Source organism: Procambarus clarkii, chromosome 9 (assembly GCF_040958095.1).
Source record: "Procambarus clarkii isolate CNS0578487 chromosome 9, FALCON_Pclarkii_2.0, whole genome shotgun sequence".
NCBI classification, from domain to species: domain Eukaryota; kingdom Metazoa; phylum Arthropoda; class Malacostraca; order Decapoda; family Cambaridae; genus Procambarus; species Procambarus clarkii.
This window is the reverse complement of record NC_091158.1, coordinates 12,086,937-12,109,786: the sequence shown is the minus strand read 5'-3', so window position 1 is coordinate 12,109,786 and position 22,850 is coordinate 12,086,937. Positions and strand designations below refer to the sequence as shown.

General features: G+C 44.8%; 1 protein-coding gene across 1 annotated transcript in view; it reads left to right on the top strand.

Annotated features, from left to right (window-relative positions):
- LOC123766309 (uncharacterized) overlaps positions 1-22,069 on the top strand; it is an 89,779-nt gene extending 67,710 nt beyond the window's left edge. The window contains exon 2 of the mRNA XM_045755380.2: positions 21,053-22,069. Coding sequence (XP_045611336.2) covers positions 21,053-22,069 — 1,017 coding nt within the window. The remainder of the gene's footprint in view (positions 1-21,052) is intronic.
- The last annotated feature ends 781 nt before the right edge of the window (positions 22,070-22,850 follow it).

The following is a 22,850-nucleotide window of genomic DNA, read 5'->3' as shown; positions in this document are numbered from 1 at the left end:
GTCGATTACTTGGCAACGGGGGGGTTCGATGATGATCTTAATAGTTGTGCAACACTTCTCGAAGAGAGAAATTGTCTTGTGGATTCTTGAAGAACAACTAGTTAAATCCTCACATATCTCGAACTACTTCATTCAGGATTTAAACAAGCACTTTATCAGCTGTTGATATTGGTGGAATGATTCCGTATTAATTTGATTATAATATTTTTATGCAAATGAGTACAGGTGTAGAGACGTTTTTCTACTTCCCGTCAACACGTAATTATCTCAAAATATAGATTAATCGTCATTGTGTTTCAGTCGATAATTAAAATCATGTCTGCTTTACGCGTCCAAAGGTACACACGCCAGCACCGTAGAATCGGCAGCCTTACCTCCCAGAGTTTCAGAATCCCTCCACACACCTGCTTGCATGTATGAACGCATACGCATACGCCCACGACTAAGCTCACCTATGCTCACTTACCTACGCAGGCTTACGCTCACACACTCACACAAGAACTACAGGATCGACATCCGTGACCCCAAATTCACAATAGCCCGCGGTATCGTTTGCATAACAATGGCAGGAGAAATGTAGCGGGCATTAAAATCATTAACATAATTCACCTCAAAAGACTCGGCGCGCCGGTAAAGTATCCGGAAACCTGCAAGTTATCCGGCTCTAATGTTCTTAAGTATCCGGCAGGGCATTGAGCCGGCTTCGCAAAGGCTTATTCATCACTTAGGGGTGTAGTGATAATAGGACCAAAGAAACCTAAAACAAACTTAGACTGTTTTTATTGGTATGTCCTCAACCCTTGCTGGGGAGGGGGTGTGGGTAGGGGAAGGGGCGATAAGGGGGGGGGATTGGATGGAGAGGGGGGGTGTTTTAGGAGGGGGGGAGGGGGGATGTTTACTGTTGTGTGGCGATAATTGCCCCAAATGTATAGCCGAAGTCCTGAATCGACCATTAGCTTGGGGAAATATAGAGGATACATGTTTCGTTGTGTAGGTTAAGACGTTTCGTTATGTGTTTTTAGACGTTTCGTAATGCGGGTTAAACGTTTCATTGGACTGGGTAAGACGTTTCGTCATGTACGAAGACGGTAATTTAGGCGAGATAAGCATTTCTTTTGAGGAAAGGAAACAATGTTTCATTATTTCAAATGACTTTCAACAACACACTCCTTCACTCTTAACTACCCCATCATTTCTCTCTCAATTTCAAATATTTCTCCCCCAGTTACTTTCTCCTATTCTTCTCACACATTCTTGTTGGTCATTTTACCCCCCTATTCTCCCATTATTCTATAGAATACCCCTATTATCACAATTTTTTTTTTTACCTTACTGATAATATTTGACTTGTAAACAATCTCTATATACGTTTGTACATTTTCCTATGACCTTGGCCATGACCTTATCTGACATTGTTACATACTTATCGGTCCCGTCATAACCTTATTTGAGTCCCAGCTTGGAGGCTTTATCCAGTATTTTACCTCCTAGTTCGCTATAATGACTTGCTACCGTGATAATACTTGTTCCTTCAGTCATCCATGGGGGACTAATTTGAGGAATGGTTTTCTGTTTGACTATGTTCCTGTCTATATGTGTACGTTCTGTCAGTAGTTGCAATGGTGACAGGTCGAGAACCTTGCAGGCGTGCTATTGCTGCGGGCCTGTAGCGGAGGGAATCTTGAATATTGGGTCGACACTGCTATTATCTACCAGTCTCGTCGATTTCTCTTTACCCCTCTGTGTGTCTCTCTCTCCCTTCCTTTCTCTTCTCCTCGTTCTCTCTTCGTTCTTCCTCGCTCTCTCGCTCTCTCACACTCTCTCTACCTCTCTCTCTCTCTCTCTCTCTCTCTCTCTCTCTCTCTCTCTCTCTCTCTCTCTCTCTCTCTCTCTCTCTCTCTCTCTCTCTCTCTCTCTCTCTCTCTCACTCTCTCTCTCTCTCTCTCACTCTCTCTCCCTCTCTCTCTCTCTCTCTCACTCTCTCTCTCTCTCTCTCTCTCTCTCTGTCTCTCACGATGCCTACCCGTCGAGGCCACGCTCCCAGCCTCCTCCCTAGTTACAACGACCGCCGGGAAGGAAATTTGCTTTTGTAATTAGTTCCTGGAAATCAAAACAGACAGCGTCAGTCTCCTTATTAATCCTGTACGCGCGCACACACACGCACACACACCGCGCGTGTGTGTGTGGTGGCTGAGTGGACAGCGCTCTAGGCTCGTCGACCTAGGGATCGGGGTTCGATCCCCCGGCACCGCCGGAAAAACAAATGGGCAGAGTTTCCTTCACCCTGATGTCCCAGTTACCTAGCAGTAAATAGGTACCTGGGAGTTAGACAGCTGTTACGGGCTGCTTCCTGGGTGTGTATGTGTGAAAAAAGTAGTTAATAACAGTTGATTGATTAACAGTTAAGAGGCGGCCCGAAAGAGCAGAGCTCAACCCCCGCAAGCACAACTAGATGAATACAACTAGGTGAATATACACACACACACGCGCGCGCGCGCAGACCAAAGAGCCAAAAGCTCAATCCCCGCAAGCACAACTAGGTGAGTACAGGTCCGAGCAGACAGCGCTTGTGGCTAGTAGCTAAGACCCCGGGTTCGAATCTCGGACATGGCAGAAACAAAAGAGCAGTTTCTTTCACCTGAAGGCCCTGTTCACCTGGGAGTAAATAGCCACCTCCTGCCAAAGACACCACACCGACGGAACTCCACCATCATATAACCAGGCCTATTACTCCTCAATACTGCCTTCTTAATAATAATAATACTTAAGGAAACTCTGCCCGATATTAATTAATATCGGTCAGAGTTTCGATATTAATCGAAACTCTGACATCGATAACAAAAAAAATTCGATAACGAAAAAAATCGACAGAGAAGAGACCGATAACAAGCAAAAATCGACAGAGAAGAGACCGATAACAAACAAAAATCGACAGAGAAGAGACCGATAACAAGCAAAAATCGACAGAGGAGAGACCGATAACAAACAAAAATCGACAGAGGAGAGACCGATAACAAACAAAAATCGACAGAGGAGAGACCGATGACAAAAAAGAAAGAGAAAATGGCTATTTAGCAAGAGGAACCGACTATAGCATCCCTAAAAAAGTAACATTATCAATAAAAAAGCGATTTGTTTGTTTTTCTATCCATGGTTAGGAGGCTAGACGCTATTGGCTAGACCTCATGAAATTTGGAAGGTAACTTGTGGATGGACTTATAGGGAGGTAGAGGGGGTCTTCGCCCCCCTACCCACCCCCCATGCCCCCCCCCATACCGTCATTAAATCGGTGTTGTCGGCCATGCTCGTCATTCATTATATCCAGAGAGGTAAAAATGTTCGGGTCCCGATCGTTCGGTGAATTTGAGCATTTGTTCCAAATATTACATTATTCAAATACTAACATGCAAAACCCGTGTTCTGTTGACACGTTACATTTGCGGGAGTTCCCAACACTGGCATGGCGCGTCGGTTTTGGGATCATCCCGGGCACCGCCGGGTACCCCTGTCAAACATTTATGTATTATATAATGGAAAAAAAACACAAATCGCAATGGTTAAGATATACATGATACGTCATGGATGACAGAGGGCGGTGTAGGGAGGTTATCTTGAGGTTATCTTGAGATGATTTCGGGGCTTTAGTGTCCCCGCGGCCCGGTCCTCGACCAGGCCTCCACCCCCAGGAAGCAGCCCGTGACAGCTGACTAACACCCAGGTACCTATTTACTGCTAGGTAACAGGGGCACTCAGGGTGAAAGAAACTTTGCCCATTTGTTTCTGCCTCGTGCGGGAATCGAACCCGCGCCACAGGTTACGATACTCTTTCTTCACTATCGTCAAGTGTTCTGTGTTCACATTCTGTACCGCGCGGCCTCCGACACCATCATTTACACCATCTATACAACACAACAGCCGCTACAAAAAGTGAGCAAAAGCGTTTCCGAGTCTGAACGCGCTGTGAATGCTCTGAATTACAGAGGCAACAATGGTATAAATTGGAACAAAAGATGGTCTCTCTAGCACCATTCAGCTGTGATGAGAGGGAGCTGAGTGCGTTGGAGCACCGTAGCTGTGTTGGTGGGCATTGTGCACGGTCTACCCCCTGTGTTTACCCCGGTCTACCCCCAGTGTGTGCACGGTCTACCCCCTGTGTGTACACGGTCTACCCCTTGTGTGTGCACAGTCTACCCCCTGTGTGTGCACAGTCTACCCCCTGTGTGTACACGGTCTACCCCTCGTGTGTACCTCGGTCTACCCCCTGTGTGTGCCCGGTCTACCCCTGGTGTGTACCACGGTCTACCCCCTGGTGTGTGCCCGGTCTACCCCTGGTGTGTGCCCTGGGCGGCACATCATCAGCCGTGAGCCATTACTATAATCAAAGGGGTAAAGGTGACCACTCGCGCATGATGTCAACAAAAATAGAGAAACACAAATTTTGGGACATTGCTTTGGCGGTACTGGTGGCAGGGTGATGGGTAGTCATGGGGGTGAGGGGAGGGTGATGGGTAGTCATGGGGGTGAGGGGAGGGTGATGGGTAGTCATGGGGGTGAGGGGAGGGTGATGGGTAGTCATGGGGGTGAGGGGAGGGTGATGGGTAGTCATGGGGGTGAGGGGAGGGTGATGGGTAGTCATGGGGGTGAGGGGAGGGTGATGGGTAGTCATGGGGGTGAGGGGAGGGTGATGGGTAGTCATGGGGGTGAGGGGAGGGTGATGGGTAGTCATGGGGGTGAGGGGAGGGTGATGGGTAGTCATGGGGGTGAAGGGAGGGTGATGGGGGTGAAGGGAGGGTGATAGGTAGTCATGGGGGTGAGGGGAGGGTGATGGGGGTGAAGGGAGGGTGATAGGTAGTCATGGGGGTGAGGGGAAGGTGATGGGGGTGAAGGGAGGGTGATAGGTAGTCATGGGGGTGAGGGGAGGGTGATGGGTAGTCATGGGGGTGAGGGGAGGGTGATGGGTAGTCATGGGGGTGAGGGGAGGGTGATGGGTAGTCATGGGGGTGAGGAGAGGGTGATGGGTAGTCATGGGGGTGAGGGGTAGTCATGGGGGTGAAGGGAGGGTGATAGGTAGTCATGGGGGTGAGGAGAGGGTGATGGGTAGTCATGGGGGTGAGGGGAGGGTGATGGGTAGTCATGGGGGGGGGGGTAGGGTGAAGGGAGGATCATGGGGGTGACGGGAGGGTGATGGGGGTGTAGGGAGGGTGATGGGGGGGTAGGGTGATGGGGGGGAGTACGGGTTAGTTTCCTTTCACATTATGCATCTGTTCGCCAAGCAGTAAATAGATATCCTGGATTTAGGCAACTATTGTGAGTCTCATCTTCGGGAAGGTCAGCCGTTGGCCTTGGGGGTGTGGAAGGGAGACCTCGATAAGCCTAACAGGCTTCCTGTCCCCGACAATGGGAACCCATTAACTGGTAAACGTTGAAACGGAGAGTTAATTGGCTCTTAATCTCCTAACAGCACAATTTTTCGGGGAGCAGTCCTCGCTGCTATTGGCTGATCCCTTATAACCATCAGTACTACCTACACTTCAGACAGGCTCCCACCGCTCCTGTGCCGGGTAAGTTACGGGATCACCATAGCCCGTGCTACTTGGAACTTGTTCCGAGTAGCTAAATCTATAACAACAACAACAATATACACTTCAGAACGTGTCTGTTGAGGACGCAGTTACAATACAGAAGCTATTGAAGATATTTAAGATCCCTGCGCAGGAAGTGGCCTGGTCGAGGACCGGGCCGCAGGGATGCTAAGTCCCGAAAACACTTCAAGGTAACACCTCGAGGTAGGCCTAATCCTCTTGGTGGCCCTCTGGAGTCTCTATACTAATACCTCCATTTGGCGAATTTGTTATCCTAAAAAATATACAAAGATTAGTCGCGATATTAAGTTTTTCTAAGATATTTACTAATAAGATATTAGAGGATTTGGTTGGAAAGTTCAACACTACAATGCAAGGAAGTTTGTATGAAGTTTGTATGTTTGTATGCAACACTACAATGCAAGGAATATTGTATGTTTGTATGGAAGTTTGTATGTTAATGCAAGGAAGTTTGTATGTATGAAGTATGGGTAAGTAATGATGACCTTAGGAATTGCTCGGCGCCTCTTATTCTAAAAGTGGAATACATGGTCACAAAGCTCCCATACTGCTGGGGTAACAGTGGTGAGTGTCAACACTGTGAGAAGTGTGAGTGGTGAGGCTGCAAGGCACTTCACTTAAGCCTCATTCCAGGGGCCAGATTCACGAAGCAGTTACGCAAGCACTTACGAACCTGTACATCTTTTCTCAGTCTTTGATGGCTTTGTTTACAATTATTAAACAGTTAATGAGCTCTAAAGCACCAGGAGGCTGTTTATAACAATAACAACAGTTGATTGGCAAGTTTTTGTGCTTGTAAACTGTTTAATAAATGTAACCAAAACCGTCAAAGATTGTGGAAAGATGTACACGTTCGTAAGTACTTGCGTAACTACTTCGTGAATCTAGCCCCAGGTTCCCAAGGCCTGGCGCGCAGCTGTGTGGTGGTGATGCCCATTAGTTTTAGGAAAAGCTAATGGGAAGAGTGTAAGTAGTGAGGGTGATAGCATCTTAAAGAAGATACTACTGACGACTTTGGAATTATCGTATATATATATATGTCGCCCTTCAATACCATGATCAAATGTACATCGATGAATATATATATACTCTGAGAGGTCTGTATCCGGCTTTTTCTATATATATTCACTAACAATTTGCTTTAGTAGGGGATTAGGTTGAGCACTAGAGTATACCTAGATGGCGCCGCGTGTGTCAGGAGGAATGATCGCTGAAACGCCGGTTGTGTCCTCGGTGTTTTCCAAGCGCTTTCAACGCGGTTTTGTTTGGTTCAAGGGAATTGAGGTCATCCGCTTCCGTGAGGCGCAGAACCTGGGGCCTCACCGTCCCCGGTGTGGCATAGCGAGGTGATGGCTGGCGTCATTAGAATTGGGTCACGACCCGATCTGGATCTCTGAGTTCGAAGACTACCATATAAACTCCCTTTGTTGTTAAATTAGTTCAGCTATTTCATGATGCTGTTCTGGAATGTGTGCCGTGTGCGGGTTCCCGCAAGTGAACGCGGGTCTCGTGCGGGTTCCGCAAGTGAACGCGGGTCTCGTGCGGGTTCCCGCATGTGAACGCGGGTCTCGTGCGGGTTCCCGCATGTGAACGCGGGTCTCGTGCGGGTTCCCGCATGTGAACGCGCGCCTGGTGCCTTTTTTTAGGTCGATTCTAGAAAATTTTTGCTACTTTGGATTTGCTTACCAAATGTGTAAATACTCCAACTATCTCCTTGAATCCCGGAGAATAATTTATTGAAGTCAATAGCTCTCCTTATCTCTCTCTCTCTCTCTCTGAGGAGGATTAACTGGGCCAGCAGCCGACAATTCTCCCTTGCCACCGTCCTCTTGTTGAATGTGCAACATTTTGGACGCTATCGACCCGACCGTAAATATCGCGGTGGTTTAAGAAAACTAAAATCAGCTAAATATTAGAAATATTTACATTGAGAAATCACATTATCGAGATATATCACGTTATATCATATTATCGTGATGGTTCAGCTCCAGTGGAAGCCTCGTAAATCCTAGAGGGTGCAGTAGTACCCCCAAGTTGCAATTGTTTTGACCATGTCGTGACGTAGTCGACTAGAGCGTTCATCTGGGAATACCCAACGTGTAGGTTCGAAGCTTCATCACGGCTCCTGGGACTATACTTACTCCATTTATTTGTGTATGTTTCTACAGTTATAGCAGCTGTGTATGGGGGTGTATTGAGATGCTACCAGTAGCAGATTTCTAATGTCTAACGTCAGATGAATGAAACTCTGCCCATTTGTTTCTGTCTCGGCCTGGAATCGAACCCAGGCTCCTAGGACTACCAACGAACGCTGTGTATGTATATATGTGTTTACAAGCGAGTGAGCGCATACGCGTCGGAGGCAGCATGAAGATATTAGTCTAAGATATTACTGGGAAGATCACATATCTGCCAGAATTCCTCTCTCTCAATAACATAAAGTGGCTCTAGTCCGGCGCACGCCGTGGCACACTGGATATTGCCGTCCCTATCAGGTTCCTTACTGGCTGCCTTATGTCTCTTGACTCAGGCCAGAGTGCCAGCAGAGGCATTCCTCGACTAATCTGGCTCTCTCAGTGTTGTAGAGGGAAGTGGTTACTCTGTCCACACACACACACACACACACACACACACACACACACACACACACACACACACACACACACACACACACACACACACACACACAGGCGCCGGCGAGAAACGATGGGCAGAGTTTTTTTCACCCTGATACTCCTGTTACCTAGCAGTAAATAGGCACCTGGGAGTTAGCCAGCTGTTGCGGGCTGCTTCCTTTGTGTGTGTGTGTGTGTGTGTGTGTGTGTGGAGAAAAAAAAGTTAGTTAGTAGTAACAGTTGATTGACGGTGGAGAGGCGGGCCGAAAGAGCAAAGCAGAACCTCCGCAAGCACAACAAGATGAATACACGTCTTTAAGAAGACAGAAGATGATACTAAAGAAGAATAAGCAAGCACTAACCTCAGCCAACGACTTGTCTCTGGCGCTCGCTTAACACCATTCTTCCTGGAGCATCACTCTCAAGAGCATACATCAATGTGTATTAAGGTTTATGATGTGTTAAGACTGTATACAGCCTCCCCCCTTCCCACGCTATATTTGGAAGGAACGTCTGCGCTATATCATCTCAGACCCGAGTCTCATGTAAGAATTACGAACGTAAATGCGTTTTGATTCATGCCATATTAAGTCTACGATCTGGCTTTGCAAATCCCCGAGAACATTGGTGGTGTTACAGAAACAGTGTCGATAGTGAACAAACCTCTCGTCACAGTGATGAGGATAACACCAACATAAAAATAATTAACCTTAATAATATTCTGTACGTATACCGGGCCTGTTTTGCGGTGAAAATGTCATAAATCTATACTTAACAGAAACACTTTTTAAGTTTTTCTTAAACAGGCAAATTATCACTGTAGAATGGAATTATATAAACATGCTAGACCAACACTCGTCACTAGACGAGCAGTGATGAGTATTAGCAAATCGATTAGTAATGTGTTAGTAAAGTGATAGATCTGTTTGTATCATCATGAAAGATATAATGTAATCAATGAATTGTAAGTGAATATAATTTGATTTACTTCATTGTGACAGTTTTCATTGTTGCTCATATTTTTTTCTGAAATAATAAGTTTCAACTAAACTTGCAGGTAATTATCAACTTATAAATTACCATTGCTTGAACAAAACTCTTTTACTCATCTTATAATGAAATAAGAACATAATTTTCCGTAGAATTAAAACATTTAATAAAACTCAGTATTTGTAGAGCAGCGTTGGTCAATTTTGGTTAACAAACATTAATTTACTAGATTCATTATAACTCTTGGGTTCAAAACTTGCCGGATGGTGTGAACGCCACAGAACTCTCCCTCGCCCCTCCATGGTCTCCGCTATTTGTTCAACTAATAAAAATTGAACGTTTTTTTTCCATTTTTTCTTATCTAGTTGGTGGCTGTCGATTGGAAGGGATGACACCAGTGAAACAAATTCCCAGACTGGAGTTCAACCGAACCAACAACAATATATATATATATATATATATATATATATATATATATATATATATATATATATATATATATATATATATATATATATATATATATATATTCACATTTTTGTGGTGACAGGCCATGGGGAGGTGGCAGCGCTGAGCACTGATACTACGACCCTAAATTCGGCTTTCACTTTGCCCTACCCACGGCAAAATGTTTCCAGGGGTTAAATGAAAAAAATGAAAAATAAATAATAAAAAAAGAGAGATAACTCTCTCGTAAGGCTATGAATATTCACTCGCAAATTTTTCCTGTATATTCACCTATTATCCAGTTCGCTGGAATATACGCAAATATTGAGGGCTTTTTCATGAATATCGAATGTTGGTCGGGGTTATCGGACACAAGTGACTAGGATGATGTTACTCCTGTGTTCCCGGACCATAGTGTGAGGGAAGAGTCCCCCAGGCCTGGGGTCAGGTGTGTGTGATAGACCCCAGGGCTGGGGTCAGGTGTGTGTGGGAGTCACCAGGCTGGGGTCAGGTGTGTGTGGTAGACCCCAGGGCTGGGGTCAGGTTTGTGTGGTAGTCCCCAGGGCTGGGGTCAGGTGTGTGTGGTAGTCCCAGGGCTGGGGTCAGGTTTGTGTGGTAGTCCCCCAGGGCTGGGGTCAGGTGTGTGTGGTAGACCCCAGGGCTGGGGTCAGGTTTGTGTGGTAGTCCCCCAGGGCTGGGGTCAGGTTTGTGTGGTAGTCCCCCAGGGCTGGGGTCAGGTTTGTGTGGTAGTCCCCCAGGGCTGGGGTCAGGTTTGTGTGGTAGTCCTCAGGGCTGGGGTCAGGTGTGTGTGGTAGTCCCCAGGGCTGGGGTCAGGTGTGTGTGGTAGTCCCCAGGGCTTGGGTCAGGTTTGTGATGAAGTTCTCAGCCTGCTTCCAGTGTTAAATTAATTCATTTCATTATCTAAATAAATAAAAAATAATATTAACAATAATCAAAATTATGTTTGTAAAAGTTGAATTAATAAAAATGCATAATTAAAAAAACAAATCCAGTAGTCCAATAAATAATTCTAGTTCTAATAATAATAATTTTCATATAAAATAATTATTTGTAATATAGCCTTCACATAGCACTGATATATAAACCAACTAGAGTAGCCTTTACGAACGATATATTTTATATAAAATATCCGAGATATCGATCTCTCGCCGCGTTGAGAACTTCTTGAACATTTTAATTAATTCAAACTTTTTCAGTTATTGAAACGTTCACTCGTCATGTGAGGCGATCGACTCGTCTTTTGGAGCGATCGATTCGTCTTTTGGGGCGATCGATTCGTCTTTTGGGGCGATCGATTCGTCTTTTGGGGCGATCGATTCGTCTTTTGGGGCGATCGACTCGTCTTTTGGGGCGATCGATTCGTCTTTTGGAGCGATCGATTCGTCTTTTAGGGCGATCGATTCGTGTTTTGGGGCGATCTACTCGTCTTTTGGGGCGATCGATTCGTCTTTTGGGGCGATCGATTCGTCTTTTGGGGCGATCGATTCGTCTTTTGGGGCGATCGACTCCTCTTTTGGGGCGATCGACTCGTCTTTTGGGGCGATCGACTCGTCTTTTGGGGCGATCGATTCGTCTTTTGGGGCGATCGATTCGTCTTTTGGGGCGATCGATTCGTCTTTTGGGGCGATCGATTCGTCTTTTGGGGCGATCGACTCGTCTTTTGGGGCGATCGATTCGTTTTTTGGGGCGATCGATTCGTCTTTTGGGGCGATCGATTCGTCTTTTGGGGCGATCGACTCGTCTTTTGGGGCGATCGATTCGTCTTTTGGAGCGATCGATTCGTCTTTTGGGGCGATCGATTCGTCTTTTGGGGCGATCGACTCGCCTTTTGGGGCGATCGATTCGTCTTTTGCAGCGATTGATTCGTCTTGTGAGGCGATCGCCTCGTCTTTTGGGGCGATCGATTCGTCTTTTGGAGCGATCGACTCGTCTTGTGAGGCGATCGACTCGTCTTGTGAGGCAATCGACTCGTCTTGTGAGGCGATCGATTTTTTTTTTTTTTTTTGCAACGAGAGACTCGTCCTTTGAAGCGAGTGGCTTCTCACGTGAGCCCCCCCCCTCCCCCCTGTGTTGCAGGTCTTGCCAAAGTTACAACCAAACGAGCAAACTTGAGCATTATGAAGGCTGAAGAAAAATTAATGTCACTCTTAAGTTCTTCGTAATTTTATTTGGAAGCCCAATTAATTCCCTTTATTTTATATTTTATATTTTTTAATTGTTTGGTCGAAGTTCCAAATTTATTATCTCTGTTATCTTTGGAATCCGTCCGTAACGTTCGTTTATCCGTACGGCCGTTCGTTTTTTCCGATTATTCGTCCATCCGTCCACCCATTCTTCCCTCCGTTTATCATCCCCTTTTGAAATATTTTCTGGAAATGGTGAATACATTTTGGATTGAGACAAGTGGCGGCGGGTGTGGGTGTGGAGCGCGGTCACGCAGGCGCCCACGAGGCTATCAGCGGACATCTTGACACCTCTACTTGCGGCCCGTCGGAACAGAAGGCTGTATTTTACCCGTTACGTCTCTATCCTTCCTTCAGGCACTCCTCCTCAACGGGCCGGATAGGAGCGACGTCTGGCGCTCCTATCGCCGAGGGATCACTGGGAAGTCGATAGATCTTTTCCGTTCTTCGGCCGGAGAAACGGTATCCGGATTGACGGAGAGGTGCTGAGAGTTACCGGATATTGTGGACTTCTGGTGTGCTCCCGCGGTGTGGTGGGCCTTGCTCTGCCGGAGGCCACTAGAAGACCTTTTTTACCCATTTGAGCTCGAGTTTAAGAAGGAGCCATCGCGAGTCTGACGTTTGGCTGCGAGTTTGTTCGACTAACCAGAGTTCACAGGACTCTGGGTGTTGATAGTCTTCCAGGTGAGTGCTGGGGCATCCGAGGCGCACCTACCAGGTATCTCCAGGGGCTCACCTACCATCTAAGTGTATTATCTGCCACGAGACCCTCTCATCTTCCCCTGACAGGCGACAGGAATATACCCCCAAGGCACTGCGTTTTATTCTATACCAATGTATAGAGTAACTATATATCTAGTATAGAGTATGTATAGATAAATTATACTAACTTTTTCTATATACCGATGTGCTCCTAAGGAACGGATCCCGTGGTGGGCCCAGCACCGCCCAGGCCATCACCAGTGAGCACCTAAACAGATAGATGTGAACGTGAGACTGGGGAGAAATAAGCGGGTTAATAGACGGATTTAAGGAGGGAAAGGAGCACGTTTCTGGAAGGGAATAATAGGATTATCAAAGGAATATGTGAGTTCATGGAGTGAATGAATTTATTCATGGATACGAATAAACGACTCTTGGAGGGAAATGGCCGGGTTCTCGGAGAGAAATATGTAGTGGTGGATCCGAAAAAGTTCACGTTTTGTACTATTAATTATATAGAGTCCAAGAAAAAAGATAAAGCCAAACTTACATATACGTACATAGGTACATATATATACTAGTATTAGGCCTAAGATAGCGTTTATTAGGCCTAGGGTTGTTTTTGCAGGTTAGATTAGTTTAGTATGCTGATTTTTATTTTCGATTTTCTAGACTGCCATGTTGGGCTATTTGTGTGATACAAAACAGGATCTTTCTGGGGTGTCCAGCAGCCCACGTTGTCAAAATATTTTACTCTATGTACTCCTATTTTAGGAGGACGGGCTCACTTTACTAGGCTGTGAGGGGGAAATTTTCCTCGCTCGATCTATTCAATTCTCTGCTCTCAATCGGACTCTTTTTCGCTGCCCGAAACGCTTTGCGTAATAGTGGCTTTAGGCATTGTATGTACTAGCTCTATCTATAAAGCCAACAAACTTTGTAAATCTCTTTATGTATGTACCTTACCTAAATAAAGATTATTATTATTATTATTATTATTATTTTTTTACCTGTACCTCATCGTACCTGAATCTTTTCCATGTTGCGGCTTCTGCCCGCCTGCACTTTCCTCCTTTTTCTTAAAGAGAGATAAAAGAAAATTATGAGAAAAAAGCACTAAGCCTGGATGAAGATATAGGATATGGAAGGGATACAAGGAGAGAATTGGAGCTCTGGAGAATTGAAGAATAGGTGGGTGGTGTGGATGAACGATGACCAATCACTTGCACCATCGGGGATCGAACGCCGACTTGCAAGAAGCGTCGAGGCCGTCGGTGTATCGACCAGCGTTTTTTTTTTGCAAATATCATATATTAAACCTGAAAAAAAAATAATTTATGTTCACATTTGAATTTATATCAACAATGACACCAACTAGATTTTGAAAGTACTCCACCCGCATCATAATTCTTATTCATCAGTTATCATTCTTCACTGCATAACTTAACATTTGTTATACGAAACAAATAGTTAAATAATTAGCCATTTTGTGACAAATTAGTTTCTCTCAAAATGTGTTATTATTATTTTTTTACAATATTGTAAGTTGTATCCAGTGACTCGACTGGTTTATCTTATCATCAACTGTTCTTCCCAGTTCATCATGTGAACATGATGAAGATCACTATAGCATTGTGAACAAAATATTCTCGTTGAACTTCCCACATGACATCAGGATCTCCACGGGGGGAGACATCTCCCGTCACGCAGGGTGCAGTCGCACCTCCACAGATCTCCAGTATCAGCTCTTGATACTGGTAATGGCTCAAAAGGGCCACCACTTACGGGCTATTCATGCCCGTGCCACCTTTTGGGTGGCTTAATCTTCATCAATCAATCAGTCATCAGGATCTCATACCTAATATCAACGGCTCTGTCAACGTCTCTACTAGAAAGAGTGTAAGGAGACGATGATAGAGGTAATACAGGTAGATGGGTTGCAATTATCTGCCACCCGATCCCCACATAAGTCTTAGAGCCCCACTTAAGTCTTAGAGCTTCACTTGCCTTAGAGCTCCACTTAAGTCTTAGAGCCCCACTTAAGTCTTAGAGCTCCACTTAAGTCTTAGAGCTCCACTTAAGTCTTAGAGCTCCACTTAAGTCCTAGAGCCCCACTTAAAGTCTTAGAGCCCCACTTAAGTCTTACAGCCAGAGCAGAAATGTGGCTCAGGGCGGGCATCCAATCTGGCCTTTTTTTTATCCCAAATTCATAACGATTATAAATACTCGTAATGAACTCCTAATTTTATACTATCACATTCATCTCGAGTATTTTGTAAAAAAAAAAAGGCCCGCTTGACTCATACAATATACAACAACATACAGCATACAACATACTACAACATACAGCATACAACATACTACAGCATACAGCATACAACATACTACAACATACAGCATACAACATACTACAACATACAGCATACAACATACTACAACATACAGCATACAATATACAACAACATACAGCATACAACATACTACAGCATACAGCATACAACATACTACAACATACAGCATACAACATACTACAACATACAGCATACAGCATACTACAGCATACAGCATACAACATACAACAACATACTACAACATACAGCATACAACATACTACAACATACAGCATACAACATACAGCATACAACATACTACAACATACAGCATACAACATACTACAAGAGTCAAAGTATTTCTCAACCTGTTGAGGCTGTGTGATAGGACTGAATAGCTTAAGCGACCACACATCACCGTAAAGCTCAACAGTGTATCCCGCCAGAGGACACTAAATCCCGACGTAGGTAGCGGCCTGGAGCTCCATCCTGTGTTGGCTGTAAAAGACTCGTAAATGCTCGTGATTCGTAAAAAAAGACTCGTAAATGCTCGTGATTCGTGAAAAAAAAGACTCGTAAATGCTCGTGATTCGTGAAAAAAAAGACTCGTAAATGCTCGTGATTCGAATATCTTCGACTCTTGTGAATAATTAGGCAAAAAAAAAAAAAAAAACAGGGAAGCATCTGTTTATTTACAAAGCTGTTTTATCCCCCTCGCTGTTTAGGTCACGTGTTTTGGGTCTGTTGGTTTAAGGAGTTTGTACAGTACATGCTTGTACTGTGTACAGTACATCCCGCCAAACACACACCGAAACTGCGACGTTGGTACAACGTTCGAACAAGTTTTAATACCTAACCAGTTATTAACAACCAATATAGCAAGTTGTAACAACGTTCTAATACGTCATAAACACGTTAAGCCAAGATGTAACTACTTTATTACAAGTTGTAACAAGCGGAAAATAGAGACAGTTTCGGTTTGTGTTTGCAGGGACCCACGCTTTCCTCTCTTGCCATGGGGGCTTCCTCCTCACGTTGCCATAAAAGTATTCTTTTATAAACATTAAAACATTCAAGTCTTGCCACGTTTATACAGTACCATGTGAGAAGGCTACAGTGTATATTGTAACCATGGTAATATGTTGCCATATATATATACAAAACCGAAAGGTAAAGTTATCGTATGTATATTATACCTGGAGGCAAGATTGCCATGTGTGTGTGTGTGTAGGATGCCATAGGTCAAGGTTGCCATGTGCGTAGGATATCACAAGACAAGGTTGCCATGTGCATAGGATATCGCAAGACAAGGTTGCCATGTGCATAGGATATCGCAAGACAAGGTTGCCATGTGCGTAGGATATCACAAGACAAGATTGCCATGTGCATAGGATATCGCAAGACAAGGTTGCCATGTGCGTAGGATATCACAAGACAAGGTTGCCATGTGCGTAGGATATCATAAACCAAGATTGCCATGTGCGAAGGATATCATAAGACAAGGTTGCCACGTGTCACAAAAGGAAAGATTTAAATCTATCACATCCGAGACGTCAGCTTTAAAACAGCAATAGATCTATATCAATATTTCAACGACCCCGATGCGTGTGTAAGCCAAGGAAGAGAAATGCAATTGATAATAGAAAGTACCTTTCAAAATTTCGAAAGGCAAATAAGCAAGCAGAAAGTTGGGAAACGAGATTAGCTGAAACCAACTTCTTAAAAAATATATACACTAGAAGATGTGTAAAAAAATATATATTGAAAGTCTAGTAATAATAAAAGGAAAATGTTTTTATTAAATCCGTCTCTAAAGATTTCCTCATGGATGTGTCACGCTGTTGTGGATTCATTGTATCGTAAAATACACCGTTTAGTATGTTAAGTATAATACGGAATATACACCACGAAGCCTTTAATACACTACGTGTCTGGCCAGCGATGTGGTACACTGTCATGGGAAAACATCGTCTTGGAAAACATCGTGGAAACATCGCCCTAGAAAATTTCTTCACGAAAATATCACCATGAAAACATCGTCCTGGCAACTCTTCTCCTGTCTTGAAGTAATTAAAAAAAATCTATGTTCTTGCTCCTTGAGATTGCGCAATATTGATTTTTTATTCAGTGAGCACCCAAGTTGCAGAAGACATCTCAACGTAGCTGGAGAACGAAGGAATTTTAGGACACATGATTACTACATGCAAAATTCTCAGGGAAAACATGATTGCTACATATAATATTCTTATGGGGAGACATGATTACCACGTACACAATTCTGAGAAAAGGACAGGGCAGATAAGGATAGAATATTAAGCACCGATGGTACTCGCACAAAGGACCCAGGTGGAAACTAAATAGTTGACAAATGGAACTAGCAACTATATCCACCTATCTATCTATCTACCTATTCTACCTATTCCACCTATCTATCTAAATCCGCAGTCAGAATACAATACGTCATTGATAAATTTAATTTGCAACGAAGAAGATAATTCTGTTTTATTTGTATGTCTATGTATAAATGAAACTTTTTCCTTTAGAAAATGCAAAGTTCAAGATAAAAATCGAATATGTGTTCTTGAAATTACATTTTACGGTAAAACTATTACTCAGTCCACCTTGAGAAACACTGACTGGAAGACTTCAAAACAAAAGCCCTAACTGGGAGACTTCAAAACAAAAGACCTAAGTAGGAGGCTTCAAAACAAAAAACCTGGCTTGTACCTGTTGTTCCAGTTTAACTACTCTGACTTTCAAATTTTTTGTCACCATTACGTCAAGAAGGCTGTCAATTAGTCAGACAGTCATCCACTGAGTCAACCAGGTATTCAGCAAGACAGTTATCCAACCAACCAGCCAAGCAAGTTAGTTGGCTGGCCGGCTGGTTAGCCTGCCAGCCAGGCAACCAACCAACCAACCAACCAACCAACCAACCAACCAACCAACAAGCTAAATACCCCCACTCCTCATAGCTCTTCTTTGGTCCCAGTATTACGACTCGGCGAGTCCATTCAAATCTTTATTATCCCCATATAAACGCTATGATCTCTAAACGACACATCTCGCCCTTATGTAACACAATAATAATAATTTCTAACCCCACAGCGGCCGTAATGATCGCATAGTTGACACACCTTAACGAGGTTCTCACGTGCACATACACAGCCAGTTATCGTAAATTTGGCCCAGATAACAAGGCATTTCGAACACCGAATGAGAGTAATGTGTGTGTGTGTGTGTGTGTGTGTGTGTGTGTGTGTGTGTGTGTGTGTGTGTGTGTGTGTGTGTGTGTGTGTGTGTGTGTGTGTAGCTACGTGAGGGTTGAATCGTGGGCTCCAGTGTCTCCCGGCACCAGCCTCGTGTCAACTCCAGGATCTCGATTCACGAAGCAGTTACGCAAGCACTGACGAACCTGGAGCCAGATTCACGAAGCAGTTACACAAGCACTTACGAACCTGTGCATCTTTTCTCATTCTTTGGCGGCTTTGTTTACAATTATTAAACAGTTAATGAGCTCCGTAAGAACCAGGAGGCTGTTTATAACAATAACAACAGTTGATTGGGAAGTTTCCACGTATGTAAACTGTTTAATAAATGTAACCAAAGCCGTCAAAGATTGAGGAAACATGTACACGTTCGTAAGTACTTGCGTAACTGCTTCGTGAATCTAGTCCCAGTTGGTTATGTACCAATAATTCTTCCTCTGGTTCATGTTTATTCCTAGATGAACAGGTGCATCAGGTGAAAGCAGACATGCCAAAACGTCTCTGTCCTGCCCCGGAAATCGAACTTTCAAGATCTTTCGGTTGTGAACCGTCTGCCAGAGTGGCGGCCGTATATATGAAAATCTTTGACCTGTCAATCAGATTTATATGTAAATCAGAAAAAAAATTAAGAATGGAAGTATATCCAGGCGTGAGGTTGTGGTGTGCTGCCTCTGACCCAACCACTTGGGGTGGACGGTAGAGCGACGGTCTCGCTTCATGCTGGTCGGTGTTCAATCCCCGACCGTCCAAGTGGTTGAGCACCATTCCTACCCCCCCGTCCCATCCCAAATCCTTATCCTGACTCCTTCCCAGTGCCATATTGACATAAAGGCTTGGCGCTTTCCCCCTGATAGTTCAATTCAATTCTGACCCTCCCCCCCCCCCAGGGGGCCACCAAGATCACAACACGTGCGCAGTTACAACATTGTACAAGCGTTAAACTACGCAAAACAACAACGTTCAACGACATTAAACTATTTAAACGACGTTAGACAACGTTTAACAACATTAAACAACGTTCAACGACATTAAACAACGTTCAACAACATTAAACAACGTTCAACGACATTAAACAACGTTCAACAACATTAAACAACGTTCAACAACATTAAACAACGTTCAACGACATTAAACAACGTTCAACAACATAAAACAACGTTCATCGACATTAAACAACGTTCAACAACATTAAACAACGTTCAACGACATTAAACAACGTTCAACCAACGAAGGGATAGCGATGAGTGTTTGATGTGATTAAACTAACACGTCGTTCAGAAGCTATATTATGGACCAATACAAACATCCTATGTTTTAGTATATATATATATATATATATATATATATATATATATATATATATATATATATATATATATATATATATATATATATATATATATATATATATGAGTATGTTTATACTCGTATTAAAACAAAATAAACGAAGTGTACAAATTTATTCAGGTCAATTACAATTTTAAAAGAAGCTAAATTAAAACTAATTTGTTCACTTAATAGTGAGTATTTCCGACATAACGTTTCAAAACATGGAGAAACTCTCTCTCTCTCTCTCTCTCTCTCTCTCTCTCTCTCTCTCTCTCTCTCTCTCTCTCTCTCTCTCTCTCTCTCTCTCTCTCTCTCTCTCTCTCTCTCTCTTCGCTCTTTTTCAAAACCCTTCTTTCAGTACTTTTCATACAGAAAATGCTATGATAGAACAACATGCAGCGAGTCAATATGATGTTCAACAATGTGCTACATAGCAACATGAAAATTGTCAACATTAAATTAATTTACAATTCACAGATTATATCATTATTTACCTTTTCTCTTTAACTCCAATCACATTCCGTCCGCAAAACAGAGTGTGTATATATATATATATATATATATATATATATATATATATATATATATATATATATATATATATATATATATATATATGACTTTTGTGTGTGGGTTTATTGTGTTTGATTGTATAGATTGTGTTCTCGAATCACGTGATACATTGTGATGCAAATCTGGGCTGCCAGTGTCACCCTGGAGTTCCAATATTCCAATATGATTAGTCTGGCTCACTCGCTAACACAATCTTAATTGTATTGTGGAGGCTTCTGCTGTTATCCTTATTAGTTAGGCTGCGGTGTGGGTAGTGGGAATGCGGGAATACAAGAAATATTATCTATTTCAGAATGTGCTTCTTAACTCACCAATGCCTAAGTGATTTTTTTGTTTTACACTTGTCCTTCTTGGTTATATAAACGCACGCGCACACACACACACACACACACACACACACACACACACACACACACACACACACACACACACACACACACACACACACACACACACACACACACACACACTGGCAGACAGGAAACTGAAGAATAACATATGATGTCAGGAAATCATAAATGAAGAAACTGGCAAAATAATAAACACTCAAGAAACAGATTGACAGTAAAAAGCAAATAGACATAAATTGATAGGTAGACAAGTTGCCTTCTATTATTCCCCCCTCCCACTTCCCCATCAACATCATCCCCATCTCCCCTCTCATTCCCTACTCTTCCTCCCTATCTCCCTCTTATCCTAGTCACATAGTCCTCTCTAGATTAGTTCTCTCTCCTGATAAATTTTCTTTTCACATCTCATGTTTTCCTCCTATTCTTATGCGCCATGTTCCTCATTCCCCCTTCCCACATTATCCCTTTCCCTTCCCTAATTCCCATCCCGTCTCTCCCACACCCGTTGCCTCCTCCAAACTACCTCCATCAGCCGGGCAAACACCTCAGTTGGGTCCGTGTAGATTCGAACATCCGTTCCCTCCAAGGACCTTATCCAGACTATTGTCCCACCTTCCCCACGACACTCTACCTTCCCTAGGACCCTCCACCTTCCCTACGACCCTCCACCTTCCCCACGACCCTCCACCTTCCCCCACGACCCTCCACCTTCCCCACGACCCTCCACCTTCCCTACGACCCTCCACCTTCCCCACGACCCTCCACCTTCCCCCACGACCCTCCACCTTCCCCACGACCTTCCACCTTCCCCCACGACCCTCCACCTTCCCCACGACCCTCCACCTTCCCCCACGACCCTCCACCTTCCCCACGACCTTCCACCTTCCCCACGACCCTCCACCTTCCCCACGACCCTCCACCTTCCCCACGACCCTCCACCTTCCCCCACGACCCTCCACCTTCCCCACGACCTTCCACCTTCCCCACGACCCTCCACCTTCCCCACGACCCTCCACCTTCCCCACGACCCTCCACCTTCCCCACGACCCTCCACCTTCCCCACGACCCTCCACCTTCCCCCACGACCCTCCACCTTCCCCACGACCCTCCACCTTCCCCACGACCCTCCACCTTCCCCACGACCCTCCACCTTCCCCACGACCCTCCACCTTCCCCCACGACCCTCCACCTTCCCCCACGACCCTCCACCTTCCCCCACGACCTTCCACCTTCCCCACGACCCTCCACCTTCCCCCACGACCCTTCACCTTCCCCACGACCCTCCACCTTCCCCCACGACCCTCCACCTTCCCCACGACCTTCCACCTTCCCTTACGACCCTCCACCTTCCCCACGACCCTCCACCTTCCCCCACGACCCTCCACCTTCCCCACGACCTTCCACCTTCCCCACGACCCTCCACCTTCCCCACGACCCTCCACCTTCCCCACGACCCTCCACCTTCCCCACGACCCTCCACCTTCCCCACGACCCTCCACCTTCCCCCACGACCCTCCACCTTCCCCACGACCCTCCACCTTCCCCACGACCCTCCACCTTCCCCCACGACCCTCCACCTTCCCCCACGACCCTCCACCTTCCCCACGACCCTCCACCTTCCCCCACGAAGCCTCCATCCCCACCGTTGGAGGGATAGTGTTAATGCTGTCTTTTATATGCGCGCGAAAAATCGAAGGGTAACAGATTCGTGCTCTTGTTCACCACCTCCTGGGCTGAGAATGGGTGGGGTTGGAGGTGGGGGCGTGGAGGGGGGGGGTTGAAGGGGGGTTGTGGGGGTAGACTTGAGGTGGGTCGGGAGGAGGTTGGTTTGGAAATGCTTGGAAGAAGTACGGTATTAGTGGCGGAATTGTGCTTGTGTCATTAGACCTCTTGAAGAGGGCTGTAAGTCGGAGAGACGCGTTCACAGACCCTGCGTGTGTGCGTGCGTGAGTGTGTGCGTGCGTGACCAATACATATTTCCAAGATGGCGTTGATAGTGATAATGGTGGTAATAATGACGGAGGTCATAATGGTATTGGGGATATAATGATATAATGGGGATATTATTTCTAATGATGATATTCGTGATGGTGAGCACGGCAGTGATGGTGATCATGGCGGTGATAATATTGTCGTTAGTGGTGATCATGAGAGCGGTGGTGATGATGACGGTAATGGTGACGATGTTGTTATGGATGATGTAATATATTTGTTTATTGTTTCTCACTATAAATCTTAAATCAATTCTCTCTTCTGACGACAAGGGACGTCACTTTACTATACGGTACAGTGACAAGGGACGTCACTTCACTGTACGGTACAGTGACAAGGGACGTCACTTCACTATACGGTACAGTGACAAGGGACGTCACTTCACTATACGGTACAGTGACAAGGGACGTCACTTCACTGTACGGTACAGTGACAAGGAACGTCAC